This window comes from Thermoascus crustaceus (assembly GCF_041956765.1).
Source record: "Thermoascus crustaceus strain CBS 181.67 unplaced genomic scaffold VTN00scaffold_10, whole genome shotgun sequence".
Lineage (NCBI taxonomy): Eukaryota > Fungi > Ascomycota > Eurotiomycetes > Eurotiales > Thermoascaceae > Thermoascus > Thermoascus crustaceus.
In genome coordinates, this window is record NW_027192536.1 from 1,022,714 (window position 1) to 1,038,953 (window position 16,240).

Here is a 16,240-nt window from a genome sequence, read left to right on the forward strand (position 1 = left end):
GGCCTGCTCTTTCATTATTGTCTGTGGTCTGTGTCTTCTGACGCCCACCTCGCCCTCTCGTTATCGTATTCTGTCTTTTGATCGCCTGTGACTCTTGCTTCCGGCAGAACAGTGCAGCTCTGCCCTGTCCTTGCGTTCTTTTCCAGCAGACACTTATCTGAGTCAATCCCCTGTTTTGGATACTCCCAGTCGCTTTCTACTGGCCTCCATTGGCCAAATATGTGTCGATTTCTGGTACGAATGATCCACCCTACTGTGTTAGGAGCATGTCGTTGTTGCAAGCTGGGAGTAGCGCAAGCTGACCGCTTCTCTCCAGGTCTACAAGGGGAGAAATGACATCCTCCTCAGCAAGCTGATCACGGAACCGAGCCATTCGATCCTGACACAGTCCTATGATTCCCGTCTGAGATTGGTACGAGAGAACCCGCATTCCGCATGTCCTACCTACACCTTGCTGCGTAGTATATCCATTCGTCATCTAGAAGGAAGGAACACACTCCCAGCTGAACTTCTTTTTTTTTCACCAGGATAACCGCCGCCCCGTCAACGGCGATGGTTTCGGCGTCGGCTTCTACACGGACCCCAAGCTGGGCCCGGAACCTTGCATCTTCACCTCGACCCTGCCGGCCTGGAACTGCGAGAACCTGGAACGCCTGGCGTCCAAGACGTGCTCGAACCTGATCTTCGCCCACGTGCGGGCCACCACGGAGGGCACGCTCGCGGAGAACAACTGCCACCCGTTCCAGCACCACACGCTCATGTGGATGCACAACGGCTGCGTCGGCGGGTGGAAGTACATCAAGCGCGCGCTGGCCGCCTCGCTCGCCGACAAGTGGTACCTGGGCGTCAAGGGCGGCACGGACAGCGAGTGGGCTTTTGCGCTGTTCCTCGATCTGATGGAGAAGGAAGGGGCCGATCCTAGCTCGGACCCGGGGCCGGAGGGCTTCGGGCAGGCGTTCCTTCGGCGGGTCATGGTCAAGACGATTGCGAAGATTAATGAGTTCGTGCGGGAGATCCCCAAGAAGTATAACGTGACGGACGTCGAGACGCGTAGTTTGCTCAACTTTGCCGTCACGGATGGACATACCGTCGTGTGCACAAGGTATATCAGCAGCAAGACGGACGAGCCAGCCAGTCTGTACTTCTCCTCGGGCACCAAGTGGAAGGAGGGCACTACCAAGGGTCACTTCAAGATGGAGCGTCACGACAAGGGCGCAGATATCGTCTTGGTGGCCAGTGAACCGATCACATTCGAAAGACGTAGGAGGAACTCAAATTCCCGAGAATATTATACATCGAACGCTAACATCATCTCTAGATAACTGGGTATCTGTCCCTACAAACTCGATTCTCACAATACACAAACAGACCGTCCTCCTGCATCCCATTATAGATGAGTTCTACGATGACGACCCCAACCACGACCGCTCTTCCTGCTATGCAGTATCCCAGGGCCTTGTTAGCACGGCCCCCGGGACGACCGTGCAGCCTCAGAGTGCAGGATGTGCTCCATGCTCACCGTCCGTGTCCACGTCCGGAGTAGCCAGCCCCGACTTGAAGAATGTCAATGGGCATGTCAACGGCTCCAGCATGGACGAATTGCGTCGAAAGATAGCCCAGGTACAGCTGCAGACCGGGTGAAGCTGAGACTGTTCGAAATATCGCGTATGCCACTGATATGATACCACTTGTGGCATTGGAAAAAAGAACAAAAAATATGGCGCAGGATAGAGAAGAGTGGGATGTGACTTTTCATAATCATATCACGCAACCGGAGTTTAAGAGAGGTAGAAGTTTCGGAGCGGGTTAGATATATCGGGTTCTGGCGTTTGGAAATGTGGCCAGTTGGGGTAATAATAGCATGATTTCGTTTTGATCTAGTTATTTTGTGTTAGAACAAGTAATCTAGGATTTTTTTTGGGTAATGGAAGTTTGCATAAGCATTAACGGAAAGAAATACGGATATACATACCGTTCTGTAAGTGGCATAATCGTTCATAGTATCATCCAAGAGTTCCACTATCGGGAACTTCTCCAGTCCGATGTCCCCGAAGCGATGCGCTGTATCGGAGCGAATAGAAGAGGGGTTCTGGCGAGTAGTCGCGGTCATCGTCATCATCGTCAAATAAGCTCATGGCTTCCAAGCTCTCTCTCTCATAATAAAAGCCTTTCAATTCCACATTATATGTCCTCCCCCGAAATATTCGCATGCTTGAAATACTTCATTCCCACCCACGCAACCACCACCCACACCCACGACATGACCGCCGTCAAAATAATCAGCGCCGGATAGTACCCGACGATGGGCAGGGTCGGATCATCCTCCAGCTCGGGCGGCGCGTAGGGCGTCTCGCCGACGTCCCACGCCCAGCTCCAGACGCCGAAGCAGCTGCCCATACCCACGACGAAGACGATCCAGGTCACCATCAGGATGATCCACCCCCACCATTCGGTCTCCGAGTAGTCCCATACCTCGACCTGGTGCTGGTGGCTGGCGGTCGTCCTCATCTCCGCGGCGAGGGGGGATTTGGGGCGGTGGGCGTGTGTGGGCCGTGGGTGTTGTTGGTGTTGGTGCTGTCGCGATGACGTTGATGAGGATATCGAGTCCGGCTGGTGGAGAAGAGGAGGGGGAGGGAAGTAGGAATCTGAGCTCGAGGATGGGGTTGGAATGTGCATTCCTGCGCCTGCGCCTGTACCTGTACTTGTACCACCACCACCACCTCCTCCTCCTCCTCCGCCGCCCCCGCCTGCACTGCTGGCGGATGAGTTGCGGATTGAGGTGGTGTTATTGTTCAAACGCGGGAAGGACACTACATCTTCATCATCGGTGGTGGTCTCGTCGCCGGGTACGGTGCTTCTGCTCGAGGAGAGGTTCTGCTGATGGCGCGAAACGGAGTTCATCGTGGCCCGCTGCGCGCTGGGGCTGAGAGGAGATGATGCGGGAGAGGAGGATGATGCCGTGCGATCTCGATCGAAACTGCCTCGCGGTGTCTGCTCGTTGTCTGAAGGAAAGGTCGGCGAGCTCGTGGGCGAGCGCCCTGATCCTGATGTGTTGTTATCTGTCCTGTATCCAGCGGAAGACGCGTCCACGCTCCTGGGAGAGGAGGGCGAGGAGGTAGCAGCCGCCCTCTTCTCAAACCGAGTGCCCAGCAATGCGGTCTTCCTCAACGAACCCCTTCTCCTGCGCGTCCTCTTCTGCTGCTGCAAGGCAGTCGCCATTGCTTTTCCTTCCCGGGGACTCGAGCCGAGGCTCGTCGTATCACCATTGTCCATGCCACCGGAAGGGGCCGCCTGTATCGCAGTCGTCTGGCTCATGCGGAGAAATGAGAGCTTCGAGAACAGCGTGCCTGACAAGCTCCGTCGGTGGCCAGTGGTCGTCGTGCTGCCAGCACTGCTTGCGCTGCTCCCTGACCGCGCGCGTCCAGACGGTGCTGGCCCAAAAAGCTCTCCGTTGCTCTGGTCCACCGACAATCCCGCACTTGGGTGACGATCGTCTCCATCTTCCATGGCACGGGTGGGCCTGATGCTCGGAGCGCGCTCACATCCAATAGTCGCCCGGTCTGCGTAGAAAGGATGGGATCATGGAAGACAGCTGATCATAGCGAGGCGGCAAGACCCATCGCATCGACCTGGAGCTCGTTATGCAACGACAGAAGTGGAGCTGGACCCGTGGCATCGACGGCCGCACCTTAAAGCTTGGCCCTGGCGCTAGCACAGTCCGGCCCGCTTCGTCGACGAGCTGTATACCTGGGGTATCCCCGCAGACAAGAAGGAAAGTTATTTTGAAAAACATATCAAGCTCTGCGGTGATCCAAGGCGATTCATTGTCAACATGGAATATTCGTCCAGTTCCCGGAGCCTACAGATCAGAATAGGAACCGCTACGTTCATGAGTGGAAGTCTACAGGTTGGTAGGAAGGTTGAACAGATTTGATATACAAGCGCCTCCTCAATCTCGCATACTTACTTGCTCGCTTCATCCGTCATGCTAACTAACGTATGAGGCAATGAATGACAAAAAAGCTACCCCGACGTGCAGAAGGGAGTATCGAAGCAAGTTTATCAAATGGGAGAGTTTGAAAACATGGGCATCTCATGGGGCTGGAAAAGAAAAGTGGTATGCTAATCAAGACGCCCATTAGGCCGAGATACTTAGAAAATTCGAAGGGTAAATGGCCGCAAAAGAAAAGCGGCGTGGGGAATGAAGTAGACACTAGGATAACATGGACATAAGCTTCAAGTTCTTGAGGCGAAAGGAAACTGGATTCGAACTTATGAGATTCGTGACAACGTTTAATAGGAAGATATAAATCAACAGAGGGGTAATTATGGGACAGAAAAAGGCTTTGTGCATGCGCATAGGGGACAGCTGAGATCCGCTCAATCGATGCCACACATACGAAAGAAAAAGATACGATACAAACTCAAAAAGGATAATTTATTAAATGAAGGACAAAGGGGAGCGGCAAGGAAGCGACAGAAAGTACTTTTTTTTTACTCAGGAGCACGTGTCAATCACAGGTCCAAAAAAATATCAATCAAACATGCGCACGTTCAGAGACCATACAAAGAATGATCCAAGAGAAGAGTGGATTTGGGGGTATTGGTTGGCAGAAAGACACGACTTTCATTCAGAAAGCAGCACTAGGGGAGACATTTGCATGAATGAGACGTTCGCTTGAAACCCACTTGGAATGACAATTTAAGAAGTAGGTTGGCGCTATGATAAAGGCAAAACTGGGTGGCAGAAATAAAGGGGGGGAAATAAAAAAAAAAAAAAGGTGAAATGCCTTCCCTTCAGTAGCAGACAGCCGCACTCAATCGCAATGCTTCACCTGAGACTGGCCTGGTATCGACCAGCGATTCAGGGGATTAGATGATAAATTACGCTTGATAGGCACCGAAGCCGTTGCCAAAGTTGGCAGCATTCGGCTGGCCCCATGCAGCGCCAGGAGCGGTCTGGCCGCGACCATAGCCTCCAGCGCTGCCAGGGAGCTGACCGTATCCCTGACCGGCCATTCCAGGCCCGCCAAAGCCGGCTCCCTGCTGGTCCCAACCGCGACCTGCGGGACTAGGACCTATGATCAACCAGTCAGTATGAAGCTATATTAGATGCTGCGACAATGTCATCACATACCTGTAGGAGTCATGGGCCCAGCGGGGCCACCGTACTGAGGGAAGTACGGAGACGCAGCGGAGTTGAAGCCGGCAGCACCAGCATGCTGAGGGGAGTAGCCATCAAATTGACCAGTTGGAGGGCGATCCTTACCCCACTATAATATACCGTTAGTATGAAGAACACCAGTAAACAGTACGGGGTTGGGAAGGACACGTACGCTGCACTTCAATGGGCGCCCATTGACGTTGTATCCATTAAGTTGACAGATTGCCATAGCGGCGTTCTCGTGGGTATCCATCTTAACGAAGGCAAATCCACGGTCAGACTGCAGACGGGTCTCAACGACGTATCCGAAGTTCTGGAACAGAGGAACGAGGTCGTTCTGAGTGGTATATGGAGTGAGGTTTCCAACATAGCAAGTGGTCTGCCACTGCGGAGTCTGCTGGACCACCATGTCGTAGCTCTGGATACCATGAGTAGGGAAGTGGTGGTGACCGAAAGGAGTGGTCGGTGTCATGCCCATTGCTGCCATGGCTTGCTGCTGCGAGATGGAGGGCTGCCCCTTTTGGTTGGCCCAGTTGCAGCGAATGGCACGAGATCCAAGCCATTCACCATCCATGGAGCTCAAAGCCTTCTCAGCGTCAGCCCGTTCGCGGAAGGCAACGAAGCCATAGCCGCGAGACCGGCCAGTCTTCATATCCCACATCACACGAGCCTCGGACACTGAACCGAAGGCAGAGAACGCCTGCAGCAAGACCTCGTCATTGACCTCGTTGCTCAGATCACCGACGAAGATGTGGAAGTGGTTAGAAGTATCCTCCTTGTTTTGATTGTTGGACTGATAGGCCCAGTTGACGCGGATTTCCTAGAATGGGGTCAGAAATAGCTCAGTGTCCACTTCAGTCGGGGCTTACATACCGCCTGGTGGATACGACGTCCGTTGAGGGTCTGCATCGCTCTTTCAGCTGCACCTGGATCGTCGTATTCGACAAAGCCGTAGTTGAGACCCTTGCTCTGGAACTGTTCCGTGGTGCGCGTTAGCAACCAAGCGTTTGCTTCTCAGAAGTTGTGGGGGGTTGTGAGAGAGGTAAGAGGGAGGTGGAAAGTAAGAGTGAGAGTTGAAGGGAAAAGGGTGGTGACTGGGTGAGAGAAGGAAATCAAGTGAAGCAGACCGGCATCAGGTGAATGGGAATGCTTTCACCACTTACGTTCTTGTCGGGAATGATCTTGACACTCTGAACATGACCAGTAGTCTCAAAGATTTGCTTCAAGATATCCTCCGTTACTCTCGGATCCAGTCCGCCAACATACAAGGCTCGCTTGTTTGGCTCAGGAGCAGCCCGACGCACATATCCGCCCGCGCTGGTTGGCGACATCATGTTGCCGGACATCGGGGAGGTGATGGCCGTCGGAATGGGATTCGTGTTCTGCGGGATAACCACAGGAGGAAGAGGGGGTGGCGGCATGTGAGAAGGGTTTCCTTGGCCATTACCCTGCTGCTGCTGGCCCGGAGCGCCAGCAGAAGGCTGAGGAGGCGGCGGGAGGGAGGAGGAGGTCGATGGCGGCGCGTTCTCTGCCATTGCGGAAGGAGATAAAACGGGCGATCGCGAAGAGAAGTATGGATTACAGAATCAATCAGACGGACGGAACTACACAGGTATCGATGATGTTTGCGAGGACTCGATCAGGCAACGTGGGGTATATCACAACGTCGACGACGGAACGATGCAGACTAGCCACAGAAACGGTGAACGGAGGCGGCGGGGCGATCGAGACACAGCAAGCGGAGCAAGAGCTAAGATGATACAATGGAGCCCAAGAAATACGGATCGTGGGAAGCGGGGACAGGGAGAGATTCTCGTGGCGGATTAATAGCAGAGAAACGGGACTCGAACAGTTCTCCAACCCAAACCCAAAGCCACACGAGAGCGAGAGAGCGGGAAGGCTAGAAGAGGCGTCTGGAAAGGAAAAGGAGAAACGTAGCAAAAAGAGGAAGACGAGAGGAAGGAAAAGAACCAAATCACTCACGACCCGACGCCAGGAGACCAGCGATGCGGAGCGAGAGAGATGAAATGGCTTGACGAAGAAAAGATACGGCGATCTTTTATGGGGAGATGTTCGATGGGGAGGCCGACAAAAGAGAAGAGGAGTTTGGATGGCAAGAGCCGCTTGGGGGAGGGGACGCGCCTAGCCACGAGGGGCTTAGCGGGGGGCTTGTGGCCTATCAGACGCGCCGACCGAGCGACCGGTACGGCGGGCGGCAAGCGCAGAGGCGCATCTCTCTTGGCGGCAGCGGCGTGCTCTGCTCCTGCGCGCGAGCTCTCTCTAAGCGCCAGCGACAGAAGTATCGCGAGAAGGGCCACATGCATGGCGTCGTGAGCGTTTCTTTCTTTGTCCCGCGTCCTGTACGGCCCCTGGTGGCGTGTTGCGCTGCCGTCCCCTCTACGAAGAAGCCCTCAGCTCTCCATCTCCTCCAGCTTTACTCCAGCTGGAGCACGGTTCATCACGGACCCATACGTGGGAGAAGGTTAAATAAACCCTCATCTAGGCCCGTCTGACATCTGACGTCTCCTGAACCACCTGCGGCTGCTCCAGTCTCCTGAACCACTGCATGTCCCCTCTGTGATACCCACCCCTGACCTCAATCCGTTTTCAGCGGTGCCATTTGTCACCTCGACCGGGGTATGCAGTCTTCGAAGGCGCCGCGGTGACAAAGCCATCCTTCCCTCTGGTCCCCACCCTTTGTGAAGAGCCAGTCGTCGATCATCCGGGTTATCGGATAGCAACTGTGCTCCAGAATTGCCAACCGGTCCTGGTTGCAACTGCAATCAGGTACCCTGAGCTCTCCTCCAGCTCCTAAAACCTCATTTCCATTGTCAATATCGACCCTCGGAAGATTCAATTCCCGTTTGAATATACCAATTCCCACCAATTAGTTGCCAGCATGGCTGCCTCGAACTCATACTCCAACCCGGAGTCTCTTGCTGTTCTTTCAGCCATGGTAAACCAGACGGTATGGCTTCAACATTGTGCATATCACTAGCCATGTTCTAACTGCGTGAAGCTCATTGACACTGGGCGATTTTTCCGATCGTCGGGCTCGATGCAATCTAGGACTCAGTTGAAACGGGCCATTCCCTCTGCGCACGAGCAATTCCAGATGGCACTGGATAGCCTATCAGAGCAAATCGTACGCGTTCACTCCCTTGCCATTATTCATCCAGACTACCTCCATGCAAAGATGCTCTCCCTGTCACAGATTATCGCTATCACCCTTATTACTAATACAGCCATAGTTTATTGCGAAGGCGTTTTTGGAAAAGGACTACGAGGCTATTAAGGCCAAGAAGGCAGTCGCACCACCTCCGGAACCGACTGTTGCTCCCAATGAGCCCCAGCCAGCAGAAGACGTGACGATGGAAGAAGCATCTGCCGCGTTTGAGGCTGAAACGGCTCAAAATTCTGCTGAGAAAGCGGAGACCCTTATAGACACGAAACAGCCAAAAGTGAAAGCGGAAGATGAGCACGCGACAGCAGAAGCATCTGCAACTGCAACAGCGGCACCAAATGAAGCCGTGAAAAATGTGAAGGCTGAGAACCAGGATACAGCAGCAGCAGTAGGAGGTAACCAACCATTTTCAGGAGCCGGGGAGGAGATGAACTTCGACTCCATGCTCCCCGACACTTCCGGTGGTGCCAATGCCTTCGACCTCAATTTGGACTTCGGCAATGATGAGATTGGGAACCAAAATTTCCTCTCGGGGGCTAACTTCCTCGATTCTGGTAACAGTGGCACCAATGAACAAGGAAAGGACCAAGGTGGTTCCATCAGCTCACTTCTGCCAGGACTGGAGAGCTATGCCGCCAATGCCGTGGGAGACGACTTCAACGTGGAACTGCAGCAGGTCGGGAATGACACTTCCCAGCAGCAGCAGCAACCGCAACAACATCAAGCACAGCAGCAACAACAGCAACAGGGTCAACAACGAGAACAGCAACAGCAGTCTGAAGCGCAGAAAGACAAGGGTCCGGAAGAAGTCATCGCGCCCGGCGAATCGAGTTTCGACGACCTGTTCATGGAAGGTGACAATTTCGGCGGGGAAGGCGATGACAGTATGCTAGGCGGTGATGGATTGATGGATATTGGCGAGCTAGACGATGCTTGGTTCTCCTAATCTGCGTACGGCTATTTTGCTCCAAGAACTTTATGTCGAAGAATGTCTGATCAGATGTATCGACAGAACATTCATTTCTTATACAGATTGTAATAATAGAAGGGCCCTGGAGGTCACATGTATCCCGCACACATTCTTCCCACCCGATCTACCATACATACATGTACGTGCTACCAACTGGCCACTACAGGGTCAAGGAATAAAAGACAGAATGTATCTAAATAGCAATTTAACACCAGTCATCGAGACCTACATTAGGTACCTAGCTAGACATAAGGCACTGACTGGCATGTATGCTGTGCAGGTCCGTCCGTCCATCTGTCCGTCAGTTAGTTATAGCCCCGAATAACACTTCCCGACGACATAACAACGTTACTACTCAACGTTACTACTAATGTGATGTCATCCCGCTGTCATCCCAATTGAATGGGAAGTCCGGGGCAAGCCCTCACCATACATACATAGGTAAGTATAGGTAGGTATCTAGGTACATATATAACCTTGCCTAAGTTAGTTGATACCTACGGACTACCTAGGGGCTATGTACTTAATTAACTAATCTAGTATCTACCTAACTTTAAACCAGACCTCAGGGCCACCACCTACGTAATCTGTTAGAATACCTACCTGACCTAAGCATGGAATGGTATGCATGGGAAAGAACGAAACTAACATCATACGTCATGACATGACATGCATTCAATTCAACCGTGGATAGCGTAGCGACTTCATACACAGTTGTTGCAATAGGTTGGATCTTATCTTCCTTCTCGTATGGGTGTTGGTGTTGGTATTATTGTGGTGGTGGTGGTGGTGGTAGGAAAAGAAAAGCAACGATGATGTCATACGTATTGAGTGAGGGGTGCAGTTTCGGCGGGAGGGACAACTTGATTTCCTGTGGAGGGCTAGGTAGTTAGATCGGGCCGTTCTACTAGTACTGTACCTACTGTAGGGCTCTCCGAGGCCACATCTGATGATGATGCAAGCTCAGCAAGTAGGTAGGTAACTATAGGGAAGAAGTTAAAAAGGTAGGTTGGGTAGTAGTGGTCCGTTTCCACAAAAACAATGTGCTGTCCGGGAAGGATGCAGCAGCTAAAAAAAAGGAACTCCCCATTCTAATAATAGAGAAATTAATTCGGTTTGAAAAAATTACTACTAGAATCTTGTAGATAAGGTCTGATTTAGCTTCTCTTACAGGTAGGTGTCTGTTGTCGCGGCACGGGGGGTTAAAGCGTCTCGCCGATTTGAATGTTGTAGGAGTCCAGCAGTTGGGATTTTGCTGCCGTTATTTACTTGCTCGTTAGTTTTCCATTCAGCATAATTTTTTTCTAGTTACCCGCAGCTCTTGGGCTGATATTTCGGAATTGAACAAGTACCCCCGGGTCGAGAATTCCGTCTGGCTGGAAATATACGGAGTACCTACTGTGCGGGATGGCCCAAAGCATGGGCCAGCAGCTAAGGCTGCTGTGATGAAGGAATCAAGGTGCGACCGACACGTGGGAGCTATCTATGAACTGTCATACTCCTCTCCTTGTGCATGAGACGTCCGATGGAGTACCCCGTCATTCTTCCTGTGGAGAAACTTCAGGAATCGCCGTGGGTCTTTGATCCAACGTGAAATCGCCCGTTACTATGGTTGAGAACGCGTGTATGTTGTCGAGATGAGCCGCAGCATGATGTAAACAAAGCCCGTTGCATTGCCACAGTTGCAGCGACAGCGACCGAGGCAGGATAATAAGCTTATTGAGCATGGAGATGTCTTCCGCTGTTGTTCTTGAGTGAGGGCTGCGCTTGTAATCTTGACCTTGCCCTGTGGAGCTGCCGGTGGAGCAAGGCGCTACGGTGCCAAGGGCCAAGGCAGGGCCATGGTGAAAAGACGGGGTGGCGTCTTGGTGCAGGCCGATCAATGGGCTCGAGAAGAAGGACAAGACAAAGGACAGGAAAAAAAGGCAGAGCGATTGGAAGAAGGAGCAAAAGCGCAGGGTCGCGTAATCGCGCGGAGAAGGCAGGAGGTTCAGGTGATGAAGTCATGGCCGGAATTGCCTCGGGATGCAGCACACGGCCGGCTCTAGAACCCTCGCGAGGCCTCTGGACCAGGGCTCGCACTCTCGTCTTGGTTCCATCTTCCGCACGCTTGTCGGAAGATAACATGGCAATCGAGATAGCAAAGCTATGAGCTGGAGCAGTGCCGTTGCACGGACGGACTGCAGGAAAAAGGAAAACAACAAGAGAACGGCCCCCAGAATCCCGGTGATAACTTGCATTGTGATAGACCATTCAGGTGGTACTTTCGGAAGGCCGTCGCCTGACTACCGTTAGTGTAGCTAGCGGACGCATCAGCAGCGCGCCGTGCCGTCGAGCACAGACGGGCGGTGATGGCTGAGCAGATCAACACTTGCTGAGTTCTTCTGTCGCTGATGTTGTTACGGTGTCCGTGCTCTTTGGTATTCTTATACAGAGGACGACAAGTAGCACGATGATGGCCATGGCCCCAGCTGTTCCCCTGCTGAGCCTGTCGGCCTCTTGGTCAACCGTTCTACGATGAACTACTGCCCAGACGTCTGATCTTCCGCTAAGTTTAGTGGTGGAGGATCCCCCGCAGCCCAACAGCTGCCTCTGCTTTTGCAACTCTTGCCAGTGCCGTTTTGCCCGTAGAGGCGCTGGATGTCCAATCAGTCCGGGTCGAGGTCCTGAGTAATCGGCCGTATCACTGGCGGAAAAGAGCATTTTCAGCATCGAGACTCCCGACCCCGATCTTCCGCCGTCGAGTCTGGTTCGGGCCACTCCGCAAACGGCCGCTCATCCTGCGTCCCGAGCATCCCAGGCGCAAAAAAAGCCTTTTTCTCTGCTCTGCTGGGCCGGATCGCCGGGAAACTAGACTGGCTCATCTGCGACTTTGCTGGCTCCAGTCCCGCGTCATCGTAGAGTATTTCTTAAGGGGAGCGCGCCGCCTCCTTCAACCGCCAGCTAGCCCATCTCGCCCTGCTTGTCTCTCGTCTTTCTGCCTCTCTCCTTCATCTCGTGCAGTCAGTCCAACGGGCTCCAGCGCTCCCAGGGAATGATCTCCCGGACGATCCCTCGTCCCTCTCGCGCTGCGACTCCTTGCTTGGCCGGTCGATAGACAGCAGAGGTCTCACCCCCGGGGTCTCAGGGCAGTAGAGCGTAAGTCTCCCCTGTCCGCCCCGTCCGTTCCCCTGCTTTCTCTCTCTCCTCCGGTTATAAACTATTATTATATATATGAAAGAGGCGCGGTGACCGTTCCAAAGTCGCTCATTTTGTGGCCATCGCTGCTCGTCAGAACCCATTCGTCGGTCTACGTCAACGGCGTCGGGGCCGTTCCACGGTCCATCCGATCTCCTTCGCGCTTCTATAACATGCTCTGTTTTGCCTCTGCTCGACGATGGCCGCTTACTTCCCCCCTCCTGCACACAGTCTCCCCTCCTCCACCGACGAGCGCATCTCCCAGCCCCCGAGTCGCTCTTCGGACCTCCTGCCGCTGTTCTCCAGCCTCTTTCGCTCGAGATCGGCACGCCGAAATTCCGTGTGCGTGACGCCGGTGGGCGGGAAGCTGACTTCTGATCGTCTTCCCAAACACAGCCGCCGTGAGTTGCGGATCCTGAGGAAACTCGCGGGATCCCGCGAAAACGCAAAGCGTCTGCTGCGCGGAGTCGACTCGAGCCCTCCGTCACCGCCTCCGTGTTCCTCTCCCAGATCGATGCGTCCCCGACCGGTTTCCGAGATCATCCTTCCGCCAGGAGATGAGCAAATGATATCTTCTACGGAGGCAGATGGGGTTGTGACACGGTCCGGCTCGTCGTCAACAGCATCGGTTGGTGCTGGAGGAGGTATACCGCAACCGACGACGTTGCTGGAGCACTCGGGCAGCTCGGCGCCCAACGTCAACGCATCCTTCCCGATCCTACGCCACGAGAGGACCGTCGCGACGGGCAATGGCATCACCGTCGGGGTTGCGCTCGCGGAGCCAGTTCTCTTTCTCCCCGGATATGATCAGAATGATCCAAGCACCAAGAAGTCAGCTATCTTAAGGGGTCATCTGCATCTGAAAACCACGAAATCTGTCAAGATCAAGAAGGTATCCGTCTGCTTCCGGGGCCATGCTCAGACGGATTGGCCGGATGGTAAACTCTTCCTTGAACCGTGCTTCTTCCAAGAAGCATTTCGGACTAACGTCGAATCACAGGCATTCCTCCGAAGAAAGTGCATTTCCATGACAAGAAGGACCTCGTTACTCATGGGGTGGTCTACTTCAATCACGGCGATACCGCTCTGATGGATAACGAATACGGCGCCCATTATTACAGACTCGCCAAGGTATCTCCGTCGGTCTCGACCAAGGAGCTTCACGGTCCTGGAGTGACGACCCGTGAGCTTCTGAAGAGCGTGTCTTCGACGTCCGTAAATAGTAACCATACCCCCAAGGAGATCAAACGGCTCTCCCTCCAGTCCAACCACTCGCACAGTTTCGGGAAGAACGATGCGCCGCACGGTACGGCGGCGCAGCCTCAACGCAATTATAGACTTTTCCCTCCTGGTGACTATCTTTACAACTTCGAGTTTCCGATCGACGGTTCACTTCCGGAAACCATTAAGAGCGAGCTTGGTTTTGTCAGGTATGATCTGGAGGCGATTGTGGAACGCTCTGGCGCATTCCGGCCCAACCTGCTGGGCAATCTAGAGGTCCCAGTCATCCGCACGCCCGCTGAAGGATCCTTGGAGCAAGTTGAGCCCATCGCCATATCCCGGAATTGGGAGGATCAGCTCCACTATGATATTGTCATTTCTGGGAAATCATTTCCGCTAGGCTCACAGGTCCCCATCGCATTCAAACTCACACCTCTGGCCAAGGTTGAATGCCATCGAATCAAGGTGTTTGTGACGGAGAACATCCAGCACTGGACTGCAGACAGGAGTGTCCATCGCTTTCAACCTGCCAAGAAGGTCCTGCTGTTTGAGAAACGTGCGGACTCACCCAGCAGCAGCACCTATCCTGGAAGCACCATGCGTGTCACCGCAGGCGGTGGCATCGATTGGGACCACCGGGAGGCGGCCTCTCGGGGCGAGGAGCTGGTAGATCGTAACCGCACGAACCTGCTGGGCGACTTGACAAACGATACTGGCGTTGGGCCAACTGAAATGGAGTTCAACGTGCAGCTGCCCAGCTGCCACGCGATGAAGGGCAGGGATGAATCGCAACGGCTGCATTTCGATACCACCTACGAAAACATCCAGATTAATCACTGGATCAAGGTATGTTGAGTGTCTACTGCCACCAACAACATAAGCCGAGCTAACTTGCTACTTGACAGATCGTCATGCGCCTGTCAAAAGTCGATGAAAAAGACCCTTCGAAAAGGAGACACTTCGAGATCTCCATCGATTCGCCGTTCCATATCTTGTCATGCAAGGCCACGCAAGCCAATATCTATCTCCCTGCATACAGCTCTCCTTCCTCGGACCCGGTTCTTCCAGCAGAAGAGTTCGAGTGCGGATGCCCTGGAGCGCCTGTGGTGAGGAAGAACCGCTCGTCCAGCCAACCTACAGCCTCGGATCGCAGCAGCTCCAGTGCTGACGCGAGCATCCCCATTGCATCCGGTGGACTTGCTCGCCCACAGCAAGCACATCTGGCTCATGAACCAAATGAACGTGAGGCGCGTCCAATGCATCTCCTCAGAGCTCCATCGTTTGCTCCTCCAGCGTTCGAAGATCTGCCTCCGCCTCCGCCGCTTGTAACTCCACCTCCCGACTACAGTTCGATCGTTGGGGATAGCGACCGGGAAGCCGTCTTAGAGGACTACTTCCAGCGACTTTCCTTCTACGAGGAACACGATGATGCCCGGAGCACTGGAAGAGTCGACGTTCCTCTGACGCCGGGCGGGCGCGTCAACCGCAGCATGGACGTGTCGCGCGAATGGGTCCGTCTGAGCGATGCGACCACACAGTGAAACGGGCATGATGTACGAATGTCACGGCCACTATATCCTTTGGATTAACGAGATCACGACATGGGTATCTGTTCCGCGAAATGCATCATAGATCGGCGTCCCTTGGGCCCCTCCTCCATACACTTCTGTCTTAATGTTTTCTCTGTTTGGTTATACGGGTTTTCTGCCAGCTACGAATATCCCATCGTCTCTGCTACGCTGGCCGGGTTTGCATTCAGGAAGGGCAACCACTTTACATCTTGGGAGGCTTGGTGTGTTGGCGCGCAACGGAAGTGAATGATACAGTACAAAAGCGAAGATGCATGATTCCCCCATTTATTGTTGTTGTCACCGGGAAGCAGTCTCATGTTCCTGTTGTAATGTATATAGAGCATGGACGTCACATACTACCATAGCACTAGATGCATAGTACTGTACAGTACTTGAGTGCCTGGTTCGATCTGCCTGCATAACTTATCAATCCGACTTGATTCCGGTGTGTTGCAAACAGGGTCATGCTTGCTGCCAGGGAGTCTGTACCCAGCACACTGTACTTAACCTAGTCTGTAAGCCGGAGTTGAATGGATGTTATTATTGTTCACTTCCAAAAGATAGCGAGCCGCGATGATACGCGATAAGTCCCGCGTGGAACTGCCTAGCAGGGCTAGGCCTTCCTTGGCTCTGCGTACCGCCCTCCGCTCTGGAGAAGGACGGAGAGGAGCCAGAAGTACTCCATACAGCATCTCTGCATCATCCCACGTCTCTATCCTCCTCTTGAACCCCACTCCGGCTCGACTTACCGCGGCATCATCAGCACATCCATCCATCCATAATCCTTCCTGTCCCCAACACTGCTTGAGTCTTGCCGCGCTAAGTCTGCCGCTCCGCTCCGCTAGGTGCTATCTGGCTTCTGTTGCAGCTGTCGCTGGCGCTGGTCTGTCCGTGGGCTGTCGATAGTCAGACAGAGTGGATAGCTGCGGAGATCCTTGTGGATGCCTTGCATC

General features: G+C 53.6%; 7 protein-coding genes across 7 annotated transcripts; 3 read left to right on the top strand and 4 right to left on the bottom strand.

Annotated features, from left to right (window-relative positions):
- Positions 1-219: 219 nt before the first annotated feature.
- VTN00DRAFT_2702 (uncharacterized protein) lies at positions 220-1,641 on the top strand (the record flags this gene model as incomplete). The annotated part of the gene is made up of 4 exons (XM_069428944.1): positions 220-234; positions 317-412; positions 528-1,260; positions 1,319-1,641. The coding sequence occupies 4 exons, from the start codon at positions 220-222 to the stop codon at positions 1,639-1,641; spliced, it is 1,167 nt and encodes a 388-aa protein (XP_069283748.1).
- A 137-nt stretch (positions 1,642-1,778) lies between these two features.
- VTN00DRAFT_2703 (uncharacterized protein) lies at positions 1,779-2,119 on the bottom strand (the record flags this gene model as incomplete). Its single annotated transcript, XM_069428945.1, has 2 exons — positions 1,779-1,877; positions 1,973-2,119. The coding sequence occupies 2 exons, from the start codon at positions 2,117-2,119 to the stop codon at positions 1,779-1,781; spliced, it is 246 nt and encodes an 81-aa protein (XP_069283749.1).
- Positions 2,120-2,181: 62 nt separating this feature from the next.
- Positions 2,182-3,507, bottom strand: VTN00DRAFT_2704 (uncharacterized protein; the record flags this gene model as incomplete). The annotated part of the gene is made up of 1 exon (XM_069428946.1): positions 2,182-3,507. The coding sequence occupies one exon, from the start codon at positions 3,505-3,507 to the stop codon at positions 2,182-2,184; it is 1,326 nt and encodes a 441-aa protein (XP_069283750.1).
- Positions 3,508-4,884: 1,377 nt separating this feature from the next.
- On the bottom strand, positions 4,885-6,699 carry VTN00DRAFT_2705 (uncharacterized protein; the record flags this gene model as incomplete). The annotated part of the gene is made up of 5 exons (XM_069428947.1): positions 4,885-5,078; positions 5,138-5,273; positions 5,337-5,984; positions 6,038-6,139; positions 6,328-6,699. 5 exons carry the CDS (start codon positions 6,697-6,699, stop codon positions 4,885-4,887), a joined length of 1,452 nt encoding a protein of 483 aa, XP_069283751.1.
- A 444-nt stretch (positions 6,700-7,143) lies between these two features.
- VTN00DRAFT_2706 (uncharacterized protein) lies at positions 7,144-7,488 on the bottom strand (the record flags this gene model as incomplete). The annotated part of the gene is made up of 1 exon (XM_069428948.1): positions 7,144-7,488. One exon carries the CDS (start codon positions 7,486-7,488, stop codon positions 7,144-7,146), a length of 345 nt encoding a protein of 114 aa, XP_069283752.1.
- A 575-nt stretch (positions 7,489-8,063) lies between these two features.
- On the top strand, positions 8,064-9,294 carry VTN00DRAFT_2707 (uncharacterized protein; the record flags this gene model as incomplete). Its single annotated transcript, XM_069428949.1, has 3 exons — positions 8,064-8,132; positions 8,184-8,309; positions 8,416-9,294. The coding sequence occupies 3 exons, from the start codon at positions 8,064-8,066 to the stop codon at positions 9,292-9,294; spliced, it is 1,074 nt and encodes a 357-aa protein (XP_069283753.1).
- Positions 9,295-12,694: 3,400 nt separating this feature from the next.
- On the top strand, positions 12,695-15,257 carry VTN00DRAFT_2708 (uncharacterized protein; the record flags this gene model as incomplete). The annotated part of the gene is made up of 3 exons (XM_069428950.1): positions 12,695-13,433; positions 13,496-14,562; positions 14,622-15,257. 3 exons carry the CDS (start codon positions 12,695-12,697, stop codon positions 15,255-15,257), a joined length of 2,442 nt encoding a protein of 813 aa, XP_069283754.1.
- Between the last annotated feature and the right edge of the window lie 983 nt (positions 15,258-16,240).